We start from the raw sequence: 19,154 nt of genomic DNA, 5'->3' as shown, positions 1-19,154 counted from the left end.
GCCTGCCAATTTTAACGCTGCAGTTGTCTTGCAGTTCTGTCACTGGTGAAATTTTAACGTTGTCAAAACATGTATTCCACTTTAAAACGCCGCGTTTTTCTTAGAATGGAAGGTAAACACTGAATTCAGATGACCAATGGAGACAGGAATTTGACCCATTGTGGAAAAGACCTCATTCGCATTAATTTAAGCCCTAAATTCATGTAGACATTAAACTCATCCAAAATAATTGCAAAACTCAAAATTCAAACGTAACGAGGCAAGGCGGGATTCAATGGAATACATTATACATAATAAAGGTAAATGAACATTTCTAGACTCTAGGAGCACACATGCTTTCTTGTATTGCAGCTTCATTGGTTTGTATATCGGCATACGAACCGAGTAAAGCTCTAAAGAATCCGAACATGCACCAGGTGTGTTTTTGTAAGCCATCCACAGAAAGGACATTTTTCTAATGTCCCGCGAGGACACGAAAATGATGTCGGAACGCTACACACGCGTCTCTCCTATTCGTTTAACATTTCTTGCTAGATTCAACCGGAAGTCTTACACATGCATTACATTCACTCTCAACTATTTCCCTCTACTTCAAAGACCAGTCCACTTAAAAAAAAAAATACTGACGGAGGTGTTACAACCAAATGCCACACACCACTGTACAAAATGTAATGATTCTACTGGTACCAAAATCGTCATTTTCTACCACTGTTTCTCGCCCCTCCATCTACAATTTCAATTTTAGTGCCTGCAAGTACTCAGTTTTGAAAATCAGATCCCCTGATGCCTAGTCGTGCTACTCCATCTCTTAGTAACGAATCTTAACACGTTATTGTATCTACTGGTTTTGATGGTTTCTTGGGTCTGAGTAACACTTATTAAGTTCTTCCTCTTGAAAACGTCTGTTAAAGAGGAACCTTTTATACGCTTCATTAACCCCACTAAAGATATGTTGCTTAAAATTGTCACAAGTTAACATCGAACTCGAAATCCTCATTATCAGCAAGGCACCTTAAAAGTGAAACCTTTATATCATTCCCTGAAGTATGCAGTCTTGTAAGCATTGAAATTCTTCCTTCTCAGCTTAACATGTAGGAGAACGTTTTTTTCCCGGGATTGCCATGAATGGCTGCCCACCCTGAACACCGTCGTCATCACCCACCAAGAAACTCTCAGATGCTGGGAAGAATAATGTAGCCTACCTACAACGCCTTACAATCGTAACAAGGCACTGCCGGCTAATGCAGTCTTGATGCAAACAGTGTCTGAAGGGAATGCTAAAAGTGTATCTCACCTCATCTTAGAGTCCGCTCATGTGATGCATACTTCTCTCCACTTCTACCTAATTGCCACCATACTTCATACTAAACAGAGGACACCAGCTTTAGTATGGACATAAGACTGGGGAAGTGCATTTTAAGACAAAGAAGTGGAGTTGCGGACCAGTCTATATCCTCAACGCGGTTCCGCTGGTAAACACATAACAAGAGAGGTTCTGGAGACGCACTTGCCGCGGAATTCAAATAATGTAACAATAATTGATATAGGTAGTATAGCTTGAATGTGAAAGTTAATCATTTGAAAAAAAAAATTCATTGTGTGGGCAGGTGTATAGAGACATACAAGAACCATATCTCAAACTGTGAGAAAATTCTACCAGAGGTTAAGTGAAACAATCCCTGCAAATAATGGCACAAAAACTTTTGATCAATGATGAGATACGAGAAATTTTGACAATATCCACTTACCGCATTAAGAACTAAGTCAGGGAATACATGAAAAATACCTTGAACAATTTTACTGAATCAATTCGTAATATTTAAAGTGATGATTATCTGGCGGGGAAGGGTGGGTGGGTCAAAAACATCTTTGTAACTTTTGTATCTTTCATTGCTGCAGGGCAATGTATTTGCGGCATTAGTGGCAGAATCTAATTGACTTTTTATTGTTTCTCTCAACTCGGGCCAAGCTGTTGGTACTTACGGGAGTTTTGGACTTTCTCTTGTTAATGCAGAGCATATAAAACGTAGATTCTTCCACCAGAACTAGAGTCATGCCAAGCAACGCTGTAAACATTTCAACCAAAATCATGCATTGCGACATTTCCGAGTTTGTGCACAGCGAATAGTTTACTCATGTAACTTATAATGTAGATATCAACTCTGTCTTAGCTACCCGTATAAATTAGACTGTTTTCTATGGTACACATAGCATTTTCTTTTCTGTTTACACGCACTTAAATTTTTTAGTGTCTGAACTTTAGTATCATTAGAAATTTTATTTTCTTAATATTTGTCTATGCACTTTGTAGGATCTTGATCATCTTTTCTCCAGTTGGAGTAATGAATAGGTAGTATAACACCTGGTTGTACTTTTTCTACACAATAAAGACCACAGTCTGAAAAGGAGGGCAGACGGTTTCATCATGCCCCTCTGGTGTTGCAGTATCATTACCAATGTTCTGTGTCACGGGTAAGAAAATAATTCTTGGCCCTGTTCCTGGACCGTGATGCATTCATGGGCCACTCAGGGTCGAGCGCTTAGGTTCGATACCAGGTTACGGAAGTCGGTCCACAGTCAACCCAGCTGTTCATCCACCGCTGGGGGTTGGTCAATATATATATATATATATATATATATATATATATATATATATATATATATATATATATATATATATATATATTCTGCACCACTGCCTATAAGATGAGTAGGAGTGAACAATGAATTGGCAGGTTTTATTCACAAATTGAAGATAAAAGTTCCACTATCCCCTCCCTCTGCTCTTCACCAACCAGCTTGCCCCAAGCTTTTCACCTTCTATCGCCCGTGACCTTGAGAGCCAGTCTAGCCGGTCCTTGAGTGTGCTTCATACCCCAACCCTTACCACAACCGGTACACCCGACGCTTCAACCTCCCTCACCCATACTGCTCCCTTCTTCCTCTACGCCACGCCCTCCCTCACCAGTGTCACACCCTCACTCATCCGTGCCACACCTTCCTTAACCTGTGCTACACGCTCCCTCATGAATGCCACATCCTTTCTCACCCGCGTCACACCTTCCCTCAACCGTACCATACTCTCCAGTTCATCCATGCAACACCCTCCCTCACCCACGCCACACCCTCCACCATCCATGCCGCACTCACCAATACCCACAGCCAATGAAAGGAGGGTGAAGTGGGTCCAAAAGGGGTTTGGGAATTTCCTGGGATCTCAGAAAATGTTTGTATATATGGAGGACTGGCATTCACATTTTGTGGGAGCTTACATAGTTAGAACATTCTCAAAGCACATGTGACGTAGACAATACTGAATACGTAAGTGAAGACTCAATATCTTGATTACTTCTATAGCTTTTAAAGATGAGGAGGACGTCAGTTATTCATTTCCCTTTTTAGATACTTTGATAAGATCAGATAGATAGTGGAGTAGGTTCGATGTCCAAAGCTGATGCATTACTCAATTTTTCAAACAGTCATGATTCATTGAATTTTTGTTTTGCCTTATCTGGTATCTTATGGCATATGGAATTTGTAATCCTGAATTCTTGGATGAAGAAACAATATGTATTAATGATAGAGGAAACTTATTTTCCAGATTGATTTATTGAGAAAAAAATGCATGAAAAGAGGAAAATTTCTGCAGTAGAAATACTTTGTTTCTTCTACCCCTCACTAGTATTTTGAAACCGCTTCATATCATAGTTGTAGTCAAATACGAAAACTATTCGAAATTCTTTGGTTAAAATAATAAAATAGTCGTCTAATGAAAAAAAATCAGGTGTCAACTTGTAGGTTTACCATTTGGGATATTGGCCAACTGGTAAATCTTTAAGGAGAGGATTCAGCAACAAAATTATGTATGGACAGCCTCTGAACAAAGTACAACATTCAAATATGTTTTAATTCATTTACGCCTAATGAATTGGGAGGGGTTGTCTTGTGTATTACAGGAAGGTTTATTGAAGAATTCTCTCTTATGAAAGGCACTGTACTAGATGATATTTTCTTTAAATGTCAATGTAATGTTGATAAGATTCAGGTCTCAATGCTGTGCAGTAGCGGACCTAACGTCCTTCATCAGGTAGTAGGTCACTTACACTTAACCTTACTCTTTTTGGTCAACTATTCCATGTTCCTTAGCGTGAGTTCTAATTCTGTGTATATTTTGTTGTATGCTTTGATTGTCTTTGAAAGTGGACCTAAATAAAGTACAGTGAAAAGCTTGAAGTTTCTGTTTGATATTCCAGTTAATTTTCATATCATTATATCTTGTTATATTTTCGAAAAGAAGGAACAGATAAGGGGGCCAAGATAGGATTTTTCCCTCTTAAGCTCAGTCATCTATCTCTTCTTGATGCTAACACGGGAAATGGCAATAACATATATATATATATATATATATATATATATATATATATATATATATATATATATATATATATATATATATACTGGTGGAGATACATGTTCAGCAAAATGGGTTGAGGAAAAAGAAAATGCGTGTGATTTTTGAGGCTGATTTACACACATACCAATAGAACTCAACTGAGTTAACGACGTGAGAGAATGTTGCAGGAGAGGCACTACGTGCTTGCGCCTATACATACATGTACGTGACTTTCGAATACATATAGGAGCCGGATAGATAGCTATATAATGCTGTAAATCAAGTATAAAACTTATGATTTGAAATCCCCTGAAACATAAAGTGCAGTAAGTTAATCGCAGTTAATTAATCAACAGGACGCATTCCGATTCTACGGCATCAGCGTTACAGGAATAATATTTGTGCCTGTGAACAGAGCTCCATAAACCGCTACACCACAACACCCAAAGCAGTTTTGCTAGAGTGGACATGCTTTAAAATCTTGGATAAAAAAATAGTTTATTGTAATACAGAGATTGAATTATGACTCTGGATTATGAAAAGAACTTTACAAGTTGAAAATCTCAGGAATTAATATTACTACGGAGAGAACCAGTGATACGTTATGACTGGCCACGTGAATGATCACAGTTCTTTCTTGGTAGCGCCATTCTGCTCTCCATTTTTTAGGTTAAGCTTTGATCATGAAAATGAAAAACCCTATTCGTATATATTCACAGATCCCACTTCAATTTGCTCTCATCTTGATTAATGAATTTAACGCTATTACATAAGAACCTCAAATGGTAAATAGTGTTCCTTAAGGGGTCAGAATGCGCCTACTGAAAAGAAAGAATATAGAAAATACATAAGATATGATTTGATCTATAAGATATGATTTGTGCTAAGGACAGGGCACTGTATAGACCAATTTGAGTGAACTTTGGACTTGGCGGTGTTGAGCGTGTTGCCCGTACTGACCGTTAGGTGGCAGCACTGGCGTCAGCAACAAGAAGTGTCAGCTGAGTTTGTGATACGCACTAAGTTTCTCCCTGATTTTCACATATTTACACAAGATGTCATCAGCTGAGGAAATTGAGGTGAAAGCAGGACACCCTCCTGCAAGTAAGTGTAAAATGTTAAGTAGAAAATTTGATTGTTACTTATGGATTATTTTTTTCCACTTTTGTTTTAGCGTGTGTTGAAGCTGTCACAGTAAAACATCCGGCCATCCTAGGCGATCATTGAATGATTTCCTCTCATGTCAGCTTGTTGACAGCACTTCCTCTTCTTCTGCACCATATTAGTTCTCATGCATTTAAGTTGTTATTCATGACTTAAGAACACGGGGTACTTGTTGAAAAGTTATACAGCTGCTTCACCTTGGGAGGTCGGGCGCGGCTGTTACGTGCAGTGTGGAAATCTCTCATGTCTTCGGGCCACATGACCTGCTCCACTGCAGATTTTTACCACATAGTATTGAGTAATTACTCCAGACCGAGAATGTCATGTAAAGCACTTGTGGATGGGATATGTGCATTAATAGTTTCTTATAAACATATCCAGGACCAGAACCCCATTCCTTAGAAAGTAATCGGCGGTTGTATAAGCAACCTTCATCCCATCATACTTGAATTTTTGGAAAATGATCTGTAACGTTACATTCTTTTGGAATTAATCTCTACAAACATACAAAAATGTCTTGACTTTTTTTTATCATGGGTATTGTCAGTTGACAATTATAGCAGTTAACTGTACATAATTGGTTGACATCTATAGTAGTGAACCATGCATAGTTGGTTGACAGCTTAAGAGATTTCAGATAAATAAAAATATTAAAATGTATGGTGCTGTAACAGTAATTAGATTGTGAAGTCACTTCACTGCTGGAGGTCAGACTATTATACCAATGTTTGTGTAACTTGGTTAGTCAGGCTTTTTATTCAATATTTTTGAACTGTAGTCTGTCTTATGTTGAAGTAGGCTAGGGTTGGTGGGTGGAGCTCCTACGTTGGGAAGCTAGATAAGGGTGATTGGTTTGTTTTTCTGTATCAGTTTCCTGGCACTTCAAGATGGCAGTAAGTGAAAGCTCTCTGACAACTCATGTTGGAGTAATTGAAATTCCTCTTTTACCTCTACAGAAATGACTTTATGAATCTCTGTATTTGAAAAAAATTAACTTCAATAGGGAAAGTTATAGATGCAGTAAGAAAGAAGGGCTGAAGGAAAGTTAGAAAAAAGATTGGCATAATACGGTTGGCATGTCGCAAAATTTTGTTTGGGTTTTGTGTAACATTTGCCCAAGAAAACTTTAAGAGGAAGAAATTCAGGTCGTGAAAGACAGCTTTTAATGTCTAGGTGCAAAGGAAAAGAAATGAGTAGTCATTAGAATAATCAAGAGAACATACTGCAGAAGAAAAATAATCTTAGTTTGCTATCAGAGGCTTCAGCGTGTAGCATAATTACAGTCTGAAGCCATGCAGTACTTAATGCAGCAAAATCAGTGAAGACTAGCATTAGAGAATTAAAGGGAAAAAAGGGATGGGCTTTAGCAAGACAGGGGCCCAAGAAAGGCTAAGGCCTGGCAAAGTTTTAACAACAGCAAGAGTTTCTGCACTCTTTTACGGAAGACCAGTGTAAGTTCAAGTGCAGTAGAGCTTCTAAAAGCTGATGGGTCTTTTGTTAAACGATTTGGGAGAAAAAAAAAAAAAGGTATTGCTTGTATTGCGATTTTAGAGCATGTGACATTGGAGGACACTGGTACTATATTCTCCATTTATAGTACTTCAGAATTGGGTTGATTTTTGGAATAATGACACCATTATTATTGGGCATTTTTTGTAGTTAAATATAAAAGTTTGATAGAAGTGATTATTAGAGACGGACTTTGTCATTGCCACCCAATGAAATTGACTTAAGATTTGAGGTTCCTGAAAACAGAGAGGACTTTTGAGTTGAAACCATTAGCTAAATATTGTTTTGGGTTAAAACCATTCACTAAATATTGATAAATCTTCATTTGTTATTTGTAACTTTAAGCAATTTTTGTACAGTCATTCAAAGAGTGATGCGTATCCTTTGTATAGGTGTACAAAGGTAGATATATGTGTTTTTTTTTTTCTTGGGTGAATTGCTTGTGATAAAAGATTGTGCATGTTTATTTTTCAATAATTCAATAGTACTTTGTCATCTCTATGATAAAAACATTATATGTAAAAGACCAGAAGAATGATTTGCAAGACTGTGTTTCACATATATCAACATTTTTACAGTGAAGGTTGGTGGGGTACGCATTCCTCAGAGGCGTAGAAGTTTAGAAGATAAGGAGGGACCCCCACCTAAACCCCGAAAAGAAAGTGAAAATGATGATCAGGATGAAGAAACTGTTGTCACCAAAAGGTTTGTATATTTCTTTAGAGTGGGTTGTTGGAACTGAATAATCAATAAACACAACCTCTTTTCTGTCTTTCACTTAACATGAGATGTAGTGCCCATGATTTTTTCTCATCCTAAATAACATTTCCTCATCCTGGGAAGTAGGGAACAAAAAACTACCCACACATCTGCATGTTATAAGTGATGGCTAAAAGTGGTGGGTGAAAGGGACTACCATCCCCCCCTTGAATTGTTATTGTCTAAAAATGGGAACAGAAGGAGCCTAGTGAGGAGTGCTAATTGTCCATGAGGGCTCAGATTGAGGTGTTAGAATTTGCATCAATGTAACCAGGATGAGAAGGGAGAAACAGATGATATGATTAGAAAGGGGAACTTGAATGTTCTGGCTCTGAGTGAAACAAAGTCTGGGGTGCATTGCTCATGACAGTTAAAGAGTGGATACGAGTGAATTAGGCCATTTCTTCTGTTTCTGTCCTGGCATTAGTACAAGAGATGGCAAAATACATTAACAAAAAAATTACCAAACGCGCTACCATCCAACACTTGTAATGTAGTAAAAAATAATGCAACTTGGAATGTAGTTTGCTGTATACATGCTTACTCCGAAATATATAACTTTTCATACTTTAGTAACTTTTGGAAATTTTCCTTCATGTGTAGCTCTGATTTCAATTTTGTTACAGTCCCCCAAGGCCTCCAGTAATGGTATCTGGTGTAATTGGCAAAGTGGAGAGAGACTTCCCCACTGCTGCAGTTAAACACATTCACGAGAAGCCAGTACCCACCCATGATGGACGCAATCTCCATAATGCGAAGCCACCCGTCATCCAACAGCCCAGGAAGTAAGATAAAGAAATAAAATTTCACATGCATCCATGTCATTCAGGATGTCTTGTTGTCTTTGACATGTAAATGACCAAGAGATTATGAGTCAGTAGTGTTGGAAACAGTCTGTAGGCAGTATGGACTGAAAGAAATTAAGTGATGACAGAGGGTGTGACAAGTGTTGATGAAATTCAGTAAGAAGAGATTTGTAATAAATGGATGCATTTCCATTCACACTTTTGGGACTGTTCTTTGGAAATTAAACAGTTCAACACCCCTAACCCCATTACTCGCTCAAAAGTTCAGGGTAAGATCACCATGTGCTCAGAACATATTGTCAGGGAGTGTTGTGTACTAATTTTTATTATTTCATCCTTTACGTGATTGCAATATCAGCAAGAACAGTTAGCCATCCTGATGCTCAGGAAGGTTACTTCCCAATTTTTCATAGTGGAATTTATCCTCAATACATAAATATTGTAATCTGTTGAGGTCATTGTACTTAATGTTATAGTTGACAATGTGACTTTTAAGAAGTACAAATACACTATGGTTGCATGATAATGCATAGGGACAGCTTAACTAGATAAATGTTTGCTTAGCTTTCAGTTCAGTAATCCTGATATCTTTGTTTTTTCATTTCAAATTCATCGTATAGTTTTGCATGGTGCAAGTATTTATTAGCAGTACTGATAAGTTAGACTCATTAAAATTGAAGATTTACAACTAATGCAATTTGAGAAATGATTTATTTTATGATTAAATTGCACAAAATTATTACATCACGAACTTGCTTTTTACTTAATTTTTTTCAGCAGATATGAATAACATAGAAGATAGTAAGTTGATTCATTCCTTGTTTGCTTTGCATTTATGACTAATCTTTTGGTATGCTGAAGGTTTAAGAATTCTGTTCCATTGTTATTACAACAGATATACCAGATGTATGAACAAGTTAAATACTTGGGCTGTGGAAAACATAATGGACAAATGAGTCCTTTTTGTGTTTGGATAGCTGTGATAATGTTATCAGGATGTAATACTTTGCCCTTGTAGCTTGCTATGTGACCAAAATGCGACACATTCTGTAAGTCTACTACTGTTAGGGCTTTTTGTTGGGTGAACTTAAAATGTTTGAGAATTATTTTTTTTTTGCACTGGATCAAATGGCTTAAGAAGCCCTCTCAGTATGTCTTGTAGGATGACCATTGGTAATATTTACATTGATACCAAGGTATTTGAATTACAGAGGGATTCCATGGTATTTTGCATGTCATGGATGGGACACTTTGGAACAAAAACACTAAACCTACTGTAATGTAGTTTGATAGACATTGAATTTGTGTCAGGCATCACAGTTGAAGCACCTTTGTATGTGAGGACTTTCAGTTCTAGGCATAAAAAAATCAGGATATTTTTATCAGATTCCCCTAGTAAAACCAAATGCACCACTCATTAAAGCTGTCACAAGCTTCTCCTGTTACTGGGGCAGGGTGAATGGAACTGAATTTTTAAGCTTGTCAATAATGTGTTGTGGCAGACCATGATTCAGGCTGGAATACTCTGTCATCATCATTTGATTTTGTGCTCTTGTTTTGTGGCTTGTCTGGGTAAATGTTGTGCAGAGTCCTGGGCAGTTTGCTTGCTGTTGTGCTAATAAGAGTGTGCTCTGTGCAAGTCTCTTGTATAACAAACTGTGAGTTCTGTGCTATGAATATAGCATGTGCATCCTCTTATTATTTCCAAACAAAATGCACAGCGAGTGCCAGAAATTGTTTGGCAAACATCTCACCTGGGTGACCTTGCTCTAATAATCTGTTTGTATTCACTCTTTGGAACAAAGATGACGACTTTCTTGCACTCCTCTTCAGCCACTCTTGCAAACTCCACTGCTGTGTTCACAACAGCACAGTTCTATAGGATGCCTAGCCATACAGTTCTATATGATGCCTAGCCATACTGATCCCCCAACACCATCTACTGCACCTTGTCCATGGGCAGTTTCAATAAAGTTCCAGATTGCATCACTTCCAGAATCATCAGAGTGGAAAATGACACTAGCCATGTTGAATTTGTTCTTGAACTGTGACCTTGCTCCATCATTATTTAATAACAGACTTGGGTAAATGACAGCTGTTTACTGATAGCTTTAATGAGTCTTGTTGCACATGTGCACACTTGCTTTGTCATGAGGCACCTCATCAGACATTGTCACAAGAAAGGTGCTGTACATTATCATTCCTATCTTTTTCAATAAACAACAGAAATTAAGTAACTGATTTGTTGGACCAGTGAGCCTCCATAATTTTTCTTTGATGCTTCAGGTTGAAATTTTCTGTGAAATTTTCATGTACAATTGTTTCATTATTTACACTTGCAACAGTCCCCCTAGAAGTGGTTGTAATATTATAAAGCTGAATTTTTATATTTGACAAACCATAGTGCTGTTGTATCAGCTGTATGTACTGGGATGTGTGATAATTTGATACTCTGGTGTCTTCAGTATACTGGACATGTGTATTTTAGTTGATGCCCTAACATGACTAATTTGTAATTTGAACTACCTTGTCACAAAATTCAAAGAACAGTTACAGTCCTCCAGTTGAATAATGGCTAAGCCTCTGGGTATATAATTTGGTGTGAATTGGTAATGGGGCATTGGTTTTGGGTTTTGCTCTTATGTACTAGACTTGGGTAATGCTAAATATACATTGTTATGTTTACAGAGTGCAATTTACCTAGTCTAGCTTCTTTTGTTATAGCTAGTCAGCATTTCAGTTCTGTAGAGCCTTTTTTGATAGATTGCTTATTTACACATTCCTTTTTGAAAAATTCTTTAATAAGGCTATTTTATTTTTTTCATGGCTCATTTTTTACATGAGGCATTTATATGATTTATAAGACTTACATATTCTTAGATTTCATTCCTATATAAGGTTGATTTGGTAAATTTTGTCTAGATTTGAGATGCACTTTTCCTTAAATTGCATGATTATTGCATTTCTTTTGTTGTAACATATTTGTCTTCTCTACAGAAAAGGGGAAAATACTCATGAAGTTCTTTTCAGTTAATCACTTGAAGATAGCATTATTTACACATTCCTGATGTTGAAATTATTCAAACTAGATTTTTCAGGTTCTTGGTTTTTCTATAGTATGTAAAAGGCGTATTTTTTTTTGTAATTGCAGTAGCATTATTTACACATTCCTGATGTTGAAATTATTCAAACTAGATTTTTCAGGTTCTTGGTTTTTCTATAGTATGTAAAAGGCGTATTTTTTTTGTAATTGCAGTACTGTTTTAAAGCTGATTGGGCAAATTATTATCGTTATATTCTCAAAGAGTATGATTAATTATTATTAAAACAGCATCAGTATATACCTTGTATAGAAATGTTTTTTGAGATGTATTTAATTTAATTGGTATTGTCTAAAAATATTTTTAAGTGTATGCTTATCACTTGGATGATTATACATTTATTAGATCTAAGACTTGATCATGCTCTTAATTAGCATCTGTAAATCTATATATAAAAATATTACTTACTATATGTAAAATTATCATCTGATTGAGAGGTATACATTCACAGCTTTCATTATGTATGGGCATATAGCATAAAGGTTTTGAGAGCATTATCATCAGACCTACTGTTCAAGTAATCAGGATGGGATTTTTATGAATTGTTAATTGGTATGGGGGAAAAAATAAAAAATATATAAAAAAAACTCATGTTTTTGTGTTCTTAAACATAATATAAACTTTTTCTAGTTTGTTTTTGCCTGCAGTGAACATAGGATAATGCTGAAGGTGTCAGCTTCTCACAATCACCATAATAATGTAGCAATAATGCTGAAAGCAACTGATAGAACTTGCATTTTGGTTAACCAATTTCCACTCAAGCTCTGTGTAATGTATGAAATTTAATAGATACTGCATTTGCAAGAATACAGATGAAATTTGCTGAGGTGAGAAAGAATGTAGAAGTAGCTGTTTATCAGCATCATTATTGGTAATTTTCAGCAATATTTGTTCATGTATCTTTTACTGCATCAAATTTTCAACTGCAGTGCTTTATCTCACTTGAGGAAGAAACATAAATATTTCTAATTTCTCATTGGGCAATATAATACAAAGGCACAATGATTGGAATGGACCCTTACATAGCTCTATGAACCATTAATCATGAACTGTTATGGCTATCTTTTGCCACCTAATTGAAAAACTTATAATGTATGGATGTGTATTCGCATTTTATTGACATTACAATTATATAATTTGAAATATATGTAAATTTAGGAGGCGGACAGTTGGAGAAAATGGAACATTATGGAACATATTTTTCAAATGGAAAAGAAGCTGGTTGTTCCCAGAACAATTACAGTAATGAACTAAGTGAAAACAAATGAGTTTACAAAAAAGGAATAAAATTTGAGATAGGGAAGTTTTAGAGCTATGCCAAACTTATCATGATTTTCAGAAATATCAATACCTGTTATAAGATTCCCCAGAAACTCAAAAAGAAATAACATTTAAGACTAATGGAAGTCAGTGAGATATGCTTGTAAAGGATATACTTGTCACATAAAAGATTGTAAGAATTAGTTATTGAAAATTAAAATACAACATAAATAACTTGATATACTAAAAGTCTCTATTAGAATCTATAATCACAATAGTCAACCTTCTTTAAGGTGGAATGAACCAATGATAGTATGAACAAGTAAGTGCAAGCACTAGCTTGCCCATTAACTACTCTGACTCTCAGAGGGATATGTCTCATCCTAACTTTTTCCTGAACTGTAAATGGGAGTACTTGGACTCTGCGACCAGAAAATATTGGATGGGTTATAAAAGGAGGAAAGTTTGGGTGAAAAAAGAATTCAGAAGCATGGAAAGCTTTTTTCTCTGGACAGTGTCCTGCATGCTACTGAGGATGATTTCATTTGATTTTTGGGGGTTGGCAGCCTCTAACATTCCCCAATTCCAGAGAGGCTTATACCTCTCACCCTTCACAAACTACCCAAACAGTGGCTGTGGTACCAGTTTATTCCAGAACACCTGCTCTAATTAGCTGCTTCGTCCCAGAAACAATCTCATCTAACAGATGCCTAGCCATGCAGACTGACCACCTCTTTAATTCCTAGGACAAGGATGTTAACCACAGCCAGATGATTTTTTTTTTTTATGAGGAGGAGTATGTAGGGTGGGGAGCAGTAATGAAAGAAATGCTTGCAGCACACAGCTCACAAAATATGAATTTTTATGCATCAACATTCACTTTTCTCTCCTGATTTGTTGTCCTCCAAGATACAGAGACCATAATCACCTATAGGTGGACAGAAAGATAAAAAATTTAAAAGTAAAAGATGACCCTACAGCACTTTAAGGTACTTAAGTAAACTTCCCACTCACAAGAGGCATTCTAGGAAAGGCTTCCACAACAATGGTTAGCCAACCAGTACCTTGTTGACACTGCTTTATTCAAGAAGTTTGAATGAGCTGGCAAAACTAAAAACTTTACAGTAAGGGTTCAAACAGCCAGATTATATTAGAAGAAAGGGATTTCTTGGTAACCTAAGAAGATTTAAAGGTGCCACCAGAGAAGCAACAAAACAATCAGTTTTTGTATGTGGAGTCCTTGAAAAGCGCAGCATGAGGGTACTAAGATCACATACTATGTTTATGTTTTGAATCCTTGCAATAAAAGAGACAATCTCAGATATGCTAAATGAGAGGACTATCATATTCAGAAAGGGAACCTTTCATGAGTAAACAATGTCAGGAACCTTTGAAACCCCTACATATAAATTGGAGGAAATAAAGATCCTCAAGAAAAGCAAATTGAAAAATATATACCAAAAGGGATCCAGAACAGGTTAAAAACCAGACCCTGCCAGTGGAATTCAAAGATTTTTTAGATTACTTGGGGAACTTCAGATAAACCCTATGTAAACAAATATTAAAATGCAGGTGAAAAAAGTTTCATAACCTATTATAAACTGCTTCTGAAGACAAATGAACAGTATGAAGCAAGTGAATGTCATTCATTTTCCAAGCAAGCAGAAGGGGATTAACAGGTCCAAATCTGCAAGATCTGAATAATTCAATGCTTTTTAACAAAGATCTTGACCCTAAACAAGGTAGTTTAATAACACTGGAACTGGCTAAGAGGTAATGCACAACTAGCATAGTGTGAAAATATCTACGTATAAAGAGGGAGACAAAAAGTGTATACCATGAATTACTGCCTAATTAGCCTTATGTCAGTGTTAGGTAAAAATGTCACGTTTCTAGAACACAAAATTATAATGGAAAACCAACATGGCTTCCACAATAGAAGATCCTGCCTGATGAATTTGCTGGAATTTTTCAATGTTATTTATCAGAAATGGGACGAAAAACTACCATCTGACGTAGTATATTTAGATTTCCAAAAGGCTTTCAATAAAGTACCTCACAAGAGACTTTTAAATAAACTTAAAGCACACAGTAGCAGTGAAAAACTCTGTACATGGATCAGAGACTGGCTTACCAGAAGAAAGCAGCGTGCAGTATTAAATGGTGAAGCCTCAGACTGGCTTGACGTAATGAGTGGTGTGCCACAGGGGTTGGTCCTAAGCCCAATTCTCTAGTAAGACCACACCTTGAATATGCATACAGTCCAGGTTTGGTCCCCAAACTATAAAAAAGATGAGGAAAAATTAGGGCAAGCACAAAGACACATGACAAAATTGATCCCATCCCTTAGAAATCTGGCATATGAAGAAAGGCTAAAATGACTGGATCTCTTCTCCCTTAAAAAATGTAGACTTCATAGCAACTTAATCCAAGTGTTCAAAATTCTGAACATTAGATAAAGTAATCACAGACATCTTTTCGAAAGACAAGGAAATACAATTTCCAGGATAAATGGAATTAAGCTCAAAGCTAAGAGACGTAATACGGACATGAGAAAAAGCTTCTTTTCCTATAGGTGAGTTGAGCCCTGGAATAAGTCACCGTCAGATGTAGTGAATGCTAAGGCCATAAATACCTTGAAAAGTCGTTTAGGCAAATATTTTATACTTTCAGGTATACTCTGAAAAAAAAAAAATAAACTGTATAAATGACAGCGGTAATGGGGAAACTAGAAGGCTAATGTGCAGTAGTGGGCAGTCGGTGATAGCTTAAAAACTGCTGATGAGAATTACATTTTCTTGTCAAGTTAAAATCCTTTTTCATTTTTTTATCAGACAACCCAGTCATGGGCCAATCAGACCTCCTGTTCTCTGTCTTTCTCATGTAAACTCATGTAAATCTCACACCACACATTGCCCTTATTCATTCCCGTCATCACCCTGCCACACATGAAATGAAAACCCGCTCCCCTGCATGTGCACAAGGTAGCGCTAGGAAAGACAACAAAGGCCACATTTGTTCACACTCAGTCTCTAGCTGTCATGTATAATGCACTGAAACCACAGCTCCCTTTCCACATCCAGGCCCCACACAACTTTCCATGGTTTACCCCAGTTGCTTCACATGCCCATGTTCAATCCATTGCCAGCACATCGAGCCCGGTATACCACATCGTTCCAATTCACTCTATTCCTGCACGCCTTTCACCCTCCTGCATGTTCAGGCCCCGATCACTCAAAATCTTTTTCACTCCATCTTTCCACCTTCAATTTGGTCTCCCACTTCTCCTCGTTCCCTCCACCTCTGAAACATATATCCTCTTTATAAATCGCCATGAAAATATTGTTATCATGATAATATAATCACAGCAATATTGTAGGTAATGACAAAATATATCCCCAACCACAGAATTAATCACAGCAATATAACTATCAAGTTGTTATAGCGACCAAGATAATGTTCCTCACTCATTCTCTCCATGTGACCAAACCATTTCAAAACACCCTCTTCTGCTCTCTCAACCACACTCTTTTTACTACCACACATCTCTCTTACCCTTTCATAACTTACTCGATCAAACCACCTCACACCACATATTGTCCTCAAACATCTCATTTCCAGCACATCCACCCTCCTCTGCACAACTCTATCTATAGCCCACACCTTACAACCATATAACATTGTTGGAACCACTATTCCTTCAAGAGAAATATAAGTCAGTTGATAATACATCGAAGAGATGAAGCTAGGACGCCATTTGGTAAACGTGCAATTGTCCAAGACAATTGCATGTTTACCATACCATGTTTAGCCCAGACGCTTCACATGCCCTGGTTCAATCCATTGACAGCACGTCGACCCCGGTATACCACATTGTTCCAAATCACTCTACATATATTCATAAGTTCCACTTTAAATGAAAGAAGGACACTTATCTTAAGAAACAGTTGAATTTATGTGTATCCTTGGAAATAGCTGAGTCCCGAGCTTTATGCCAAACAAACAGACAACCAGGGAAAACTAATGAAAGTTTTCAGGTAACTAAAAATATACACCTGCTGAAGGGTATATGTCCTGATATATCACTGCCTTGGCATGTGGCCCTAGACACACACTGAAAAAGAGAAAAAAAGTCAAGACTTCTAACATGCTTAAAGATTTGGAGAATTATGAAGTGGTCAGCTTGCAAAAAGATGGTGTCATCACTGAGAAGAGGCAGCTGATTGGAACTGGAGATCCAGAACACGATATTTCTGCAGCTACCATTTGGGTGGTTTGTGAAGGATGAGAGACATAAACCTCACTGGAATTAAGGGGATGTTCAAGAGAAAAGAAGTTTCTCAGCATGCAGGACAACAGACTAGGAGAGAAAAAATTCTGATATGCAAAGATGATTGAGGAAAAATGAGCCGATAAGTATGACTGTTAGTCAGTAATAGAAATGAGAGGTTTTCTGAAGCAATGGAGAGAAGAAGGAAAAGAAGGTCAGCACACTGTCTTTACATGTACAACCATAGAAAAAATACAGACTAAAACATAAAGTTAAGAAGTGACAAACAATATTTCTTACAATGAAAATCTAATATGCTTCAGCCAAGATCAGGTAAGTGAAAACTATAGTTTTAGAAGGAAAAAAAAAACTTAAGTAATCTGGTTCCATCCTGAAAGAGGCATATGCACAGCTGCTTGATTTGGTTCCATGATTGAAACTGTACTTAGGACTAATGAAATGAGCAAATTAGAAATCTTGATTAAAAGCCTAGTCGATTTTGCAAAACTACTTACCAGAAAGTAAAGTTTGGGATATATGTTCACATTTTTGGGGGGGAAGCTTATCTGAACCTGTAATGAGATGTAATGGAATGAGTAATTTCAATAAGTTTGATTCAAATCCGGTCTAGCAAAACAGAGTTAGTGATGATAAAGTAAAGCTTAAGGATATATAAAGAAGGACTTGGACTACTCTTCAAACCTGTGCAGAGAGTCATGGCATCATATTCTATAAAGTCTCACATCACCACCTTGATTAACTAAAACTATCTACCTTTTTATTTATCATTATACTTTGTCGCTGTCTCCCGTGTTAGCAAGGTAGCGCAAGGAAACAGACGAAAGAATGGCCCAACCCACCCAAATACACATGCATATACATACACGTCAACACACGCACATATATATACCTATACATCTCAACGTATACATATATATACCCACACAGACATATACATATATACACATGCACATAATTCATAGTCTGCCTTTATTCATTCCCGTCACCACCCCGCCACACATGAAATGACAACCCCCCGCCTGTGCGCGAGGTAGCGCTAGGAAAAGACAACAAAGACCACTATCTACCTATCGATTCATATCTCTGATGCCCATTCCCTCCAGGAATTACCATCAAGCGGTGACCATGACAAGAGTCGTCACTTGTCCCTGTTCTTACATGCCTAACTTGCATGCACTATTCCATGCATTCTTAACCCATTTCCCTCCCTCTAGTACTCTTCCACTATTTCTCAATGCCACAGGTGGTCATCCTCTCATATCAACTAAAAGTAGGGATGATATATAATAAACATAAATATACGAAACCCTGACATGCAGACATGAATGAGAATATGTATTTCTGGTTCATCCTGAAACATGAGCAAAGGATTTCTGAAAAGAATAACCAAACTATGTCTAACTGATATCCAACACAATCTAGCAAACTTCGTAGCCAAAAATTTAATATATGGAACATACAGTGATATTAATACATTTAAATAAGTACCATAGAAATGGAGAGATACAACTTTCATCATTCAAATACAAACAACCTAGTTAGTTTTTCTAAATGTCATTATACATGATTACTATATACCAATGGTGATAAGAATTTCTTAGATGTCAGATTTAAAGAATGGACTCCCATGCATAATACTTGGAATTTTGCAATGACAGTTTGCAAAAAAACAGTTTGCAGTTTAAACTGTCATTGGGGATGGCAAAATACCTGTGAAGTTGGATTTCAACATATCTTTTCCAAACGATTAAACCATACATACATACATACATCTTGCACTTTCATTTTTGAAAGTCCAGGTGTTCAGCATATAAAATCTCTCCTTAAATTTTGCCACTTTTTCAATTTTGATAATGTAAGGATAAAAATTT

General features: G+C 36.8%; 1 protein-coding gene across 1 annotated transcript; it reads left to right on the top strand.

Moving 5' to 3' along the window:
- The first annotated feature begins 5,339 nt into the window (after positions 1-5,339).
- Positions 5,340-12,151, top strand: LOC139760541 (death-associated protein 1). Its single transcript, XM_071683858.1, has 3 exons — positions 5,340-5,497; positions 7,645-7,771; positions 8,452-12,151. Exons 1-3 carry the CDS (start codon positions 5,449-5,451, stop codon positions 8,612-8,614), a joined length of 339 nt encoding a protein of 112 aa, XP_071539959.1. The 5' UTR covers positions 5,340-5,448; the 3' UTR covers positions 8,615-12,151.
- The last annotated feature ends 7,003 nt before the right edge of the window (positions 12,152-19,154 follow it).

The sequence above is a fragment of the Panulirus ornatus genome, chromosome 37 (genome assembly GCF_036320965.1).
Source record: "Panulirus ornatus isolate Po-2019 chromosome 37, ASM3632096v1, whole genome shotgun sequence".
Classification (NCBI taxonomy): Eukaryota; Metazoa; Arthropoda; class Malacostraca; order Decapoda; family Palinuridae; genus Panulirus; species Panulirus ornatus.
The sequence above is the reverse complement of the archived record's forward strand: the minus strand, read 5'-3'. Positions and strand labels throughout refer to the sequence as shown.